This window comes from Alligator mississippiensis, chromosome 4 (assembly GCF_030867095.1).
Source record: "Alligator mississippiensis isolate rAllMis1 chromosome 4, rAllMis1, whole genome shotgun sequence".
Lineage (NCBI taxonomy): Eukaryota > Metazoa > Chordata > Crocodylia > Alligatoridae > Alligator > Alligator mississippiensis.
The window spans coordinates 124,471,812-124,475,538 of NC_081827.1; the positions used below are offsets into that span (position 1 = coordinate 124,471,812).

At 44.4% G+C, this 3,727-nt stretch overlaps 1 protein-coding gene across 1 annotated transcript in view; it reads right to left on the reverse strand.

The window, feature by feature from the left end:
* Positions 1-1,294: 1,294 nt before the first annotated feature.
* Positions 1,295-3,727, reverse strand: part of RECQL (RecQ like helicase) — a 58,839-nt gene continuing 56,406 nt past the window's right edge. The window contains exon 15 of the mRNA XM_059726565.1: positions 1,295-1,917. Coding sequence (XP_059582548.1) covers positions 1,897-1,917 — 21 coding nt within the window. The 3' untranslated portion in view covers positions 1,295-1,896. The remainder of the gene's footprint in view (positions 1,918-3,727) is intronic.

Genomic DNA, 3,727 nt, shown 5'->3' on the forward strand with positions numbered 1-3,727 from the left:
GTGCAACTCCATCCCATAGAGTTGAATCTATTTTCATCAGGTCTGAATTTGCCCCTACATGTTTAGTAAAGTCCTTGCCCAAATAGTTTTATGAATGGTGACAGTAATGGAACAGAGTTTATATGCATGAGCAAATGCACCAAACTAAAAGAGAAAAGAAAATGTCTCGATTCATTTTGCTGTCATATGTCATTGATAAAAACTTGGAAGATATATTTATATCTGATGACGCAAGTCTATCCAATTTCTTGCATTATTTAGGTCAGGTCATTCGCTCAGGTAGTTACTGTAGAACAAGCTGTGTGTGAAGAATAGCATTTAGTTGATAACCAAAATGTTCAGCAATAGCCTGCACTGTGAAATTACATTCAGTGCTGGGGGGAAAAGTTACTTCTTACACAAGACAAAATAAGACAAAAAAAAATCTATTACTAACAATCATCAGGGAGTCTCTGCTTCCAAGACTAGGATTGATTTTCTGATCTTGGTGGATGTCTGAAAATACAGCACTTGCTAAGTGGTTTCAGCATCTAGGATATGAAATACATGTATCGATAACTCTGTAAGGGTGGAGATATTCTGCTGGAGAAGAGACTGCTAAGGGCCTTGTCTAGATTAGGATTTAAAGGTGCAATGTTAGAATCTATCAGCTAACACATTAAGTAATACATCTGAAAAACAGGAAACACAGCATATATTGAGGTGGTTAAATTAAAACGTAGGCCCCCTTTAGGCTTGTTGTGTTAAAAGCTACATGCCTTGTCTACACTAGATTTTTCAAACACACTGAAACATGTTCATGTTGTAGCAGTGCATTTTTTTCTCTCAAGGTATATCATCTGAGTGCACACTAACCTGACAAATTCCATACCATTACAGTTGCAGAACACTGGTGGTGCCTTTTTGTCCTCTGCTCTTTACCTGTGATTTGTTATAGGATTTTTTTGCCTTCACGGGTAGTTGGTGGCTGTGGTATTGGAAAAAGCTCAAAGTGGACTATCATGTGGGTACTTTTGGCAAATGGGAACACAGGGAATCAAACTTGATGACCCAGAAATCCCCTTTCTGTCCTGTCTCCATACTCGCTTACCTCTGAGGGCAGAACCTTCTGGTGGTAGACAGCAGCCACAACTATCAAGCCCCAGGGCACAAGCACACCCATACACTTTTGACAACTCTCTGCAACTGAACTCAGTAACTGAACTGCCAGAAAACAAATTGCCATCTGTGAAAGGGCCACAGCAGCTAGCTAAAAGCACAGATGCCGAATAGAAAAGAGGATACTGCCACCATGGAAGATGGATGACAATGATTTAATAATATCTAACACTGTGGTCACACATTTCATATACAAGCTCACAAAACAGTTAAAAAATATAAAACCATGTGCTTCATTGAGCTGCAGTTAAGTAGAAAATTGTACCCTCGTGGGGCCACAGGCACTGACAAGACAACAAACTACGAGGTTTAAATGTGTAAAACCAGGGGTGGCCAATCTGCTGCATGTGTGCCACAAGTGGTATACGGCAGCCTGCATGTGTGACATGCAGCAGACTGGGGAGGAAGCAGGCAGCACAGGGCAGATAGGGCAGACAAGGTTCCTTGGGTGAATTTGATATCTTTTATTAGACCAACCCAAATGGTTGGAGAATAGTTATTAAGCAAGCTTTCGGGTTCAAAAACCCTTCGTCAGGCTAAGGAAGCTTCAGCAGTTGCTGTGTGCTCTTCCTGGATGGAATGAAAAGTAAAAAAGCCAGGGGCTGGGCTGGGCTGGGGAGTCAGTTGCCAGGCAGATTGTAAAATATATATCGCTGTTGAGTCTGGCTTCTTTCTTTTTCATGTTGTACAGTTTCCATTTCAGATGGCTGAATTCAATATCTTCCATGTTGCAGGGGTTTAGGTTGTAGCCGTGTTGGTCTAAGGACATAAGCAGACAAGGTTCCTTGGGTGAATTTGATATCTTTTATTAGACCAACCCAAATGGTTGGAGAATAGTTATTAAGGAACAGCAGATAGGGCAGGAAGCACAGGACATGGTGCAGAAAGCAGAGCAACAGATTGGCAGGGAAGGCAATTGGAGCAGCACTCAGGGATGCTGCACAGCTTAATTTGTAGCATGCCTACCAAGAGCTGACCCCAGCCCCACCTTCATTGTAGTGAACAATGGCCACAATAGATATTAAGGATACAATTTAGGATAGCCCATAACTTTCTTGCGCAGCTGATTTCACCATCTTACTGTTCTTGCAATTAGGAAGGGTTTCTTTTCCCTGGAGATTTAATCTCTATATGTGCTTTGCTGTAGTTAACAGGGTCACAAACAAGTTTCCTTAAAAACAAACACAGCAATTTTGAAGATGCCAGCCTTCAGCAGACTAGACCAAAAAGTGATCTCTTGAAAACCAAAGATTTCTCTGGCTGTCTAGCGCTATACACTAAACAAAAACAAAGTACTCCGTGCAGTCCTGTTCCAAGGATGGGGGACGTGTTCTGCGGCAAGTACATTTCCCTCAGTGTTACATGGAAATGCTCTTGATCTCTTCACTGGCTATTACAGTGTCAACGAACCTTGTTTTTCCAAACGGCATCTTATTTATCTTCTCGTACCTTACTGATCTTTGCATCTAACTGAGCTATTTTTCAAGTCGTGCCTTTATTTATTGTATCTCACTTTTTATATTATTGTGTCTTCAAGGCCCCTTGACAAACCCCACGGAGGAGCTGAAAGCTGTTTACTGACTGACCAGGCAGTTACATAACCCGGCTGCCTTTTGCTGACTTCTGGAAAAAGGAAAGCGTCACCGAGGTAACAAAAACACCCCATGCGGGTCATTGGGCTGTTTCCCGCCGAGACAGAGGAGACGCCACGTCCCCCCACCTGCGTGATGGATGTTGCAGCTTGGCAGTTGGGCAGCTTGGCTTCTGTGGCACTATTTGTGCTCAGCAGGGAGACTTGGGGAGTGGGGGAGCTGCTCTGCTCCCTTGGGGGTAGGCAGCAGAGCTGGCGGGGCCTGGTCTCAGGGGAGCTGCTCTGTTTCTTGGTAAATAAATGCAATCCTAAGAACTGCCATTGATTGGGTCAGCCCCTAGGTCCATCCAGCCCAGCATCCTGTGTCACACGGTGGCAGGCAGTGGAAGCTGACAGGGAAGCTAGCTGGGTCTCAGGACGGCTTTTTTCCCCACTGCTCCTCTCTCACTTGCAGCCTCCCACACTTAAGGCAGGGCTGCCAGGTCTTAAATCTGAAATTATCCCACTCGGAGGTCAAACTTATCGTATTTGCTGAAAAACTATTGTACGCTGAAAAACTATGCAATTCAATATGCAAGTAAGCCTTATTTACTTTCTATTGCTCACTCGCCAGCGAGTGAGAACTGGATCATCAAAGGTTGAAACATTTCTTTATTTTGAGGCAAGCAGCTCTTAGAAAGTGCTGACAGCAAACCCAAAAGCAGGTTCAGACACTCTGTGACCTGGGTTTTGCTGCATCAATGAGCTGCCTCAAAAATTATTCTACGTTTTGAACACTTTTGCTATTATTGATTGTACATCGTACGAAGGTTGAAATTATCGCCCCCTGGCAACACTGCCTTAAGGTCCTAGGATCACCGGAGCGCAGGTCTCCCTGGGCCGCTCCCGCCGGAGAAAGGCGGGGGGGAGGGAACGACTGCATAACGCAACGCGGGGCGGGACCACTTCCCGAACGCAACGCGAAGGGAAGAGTATTGG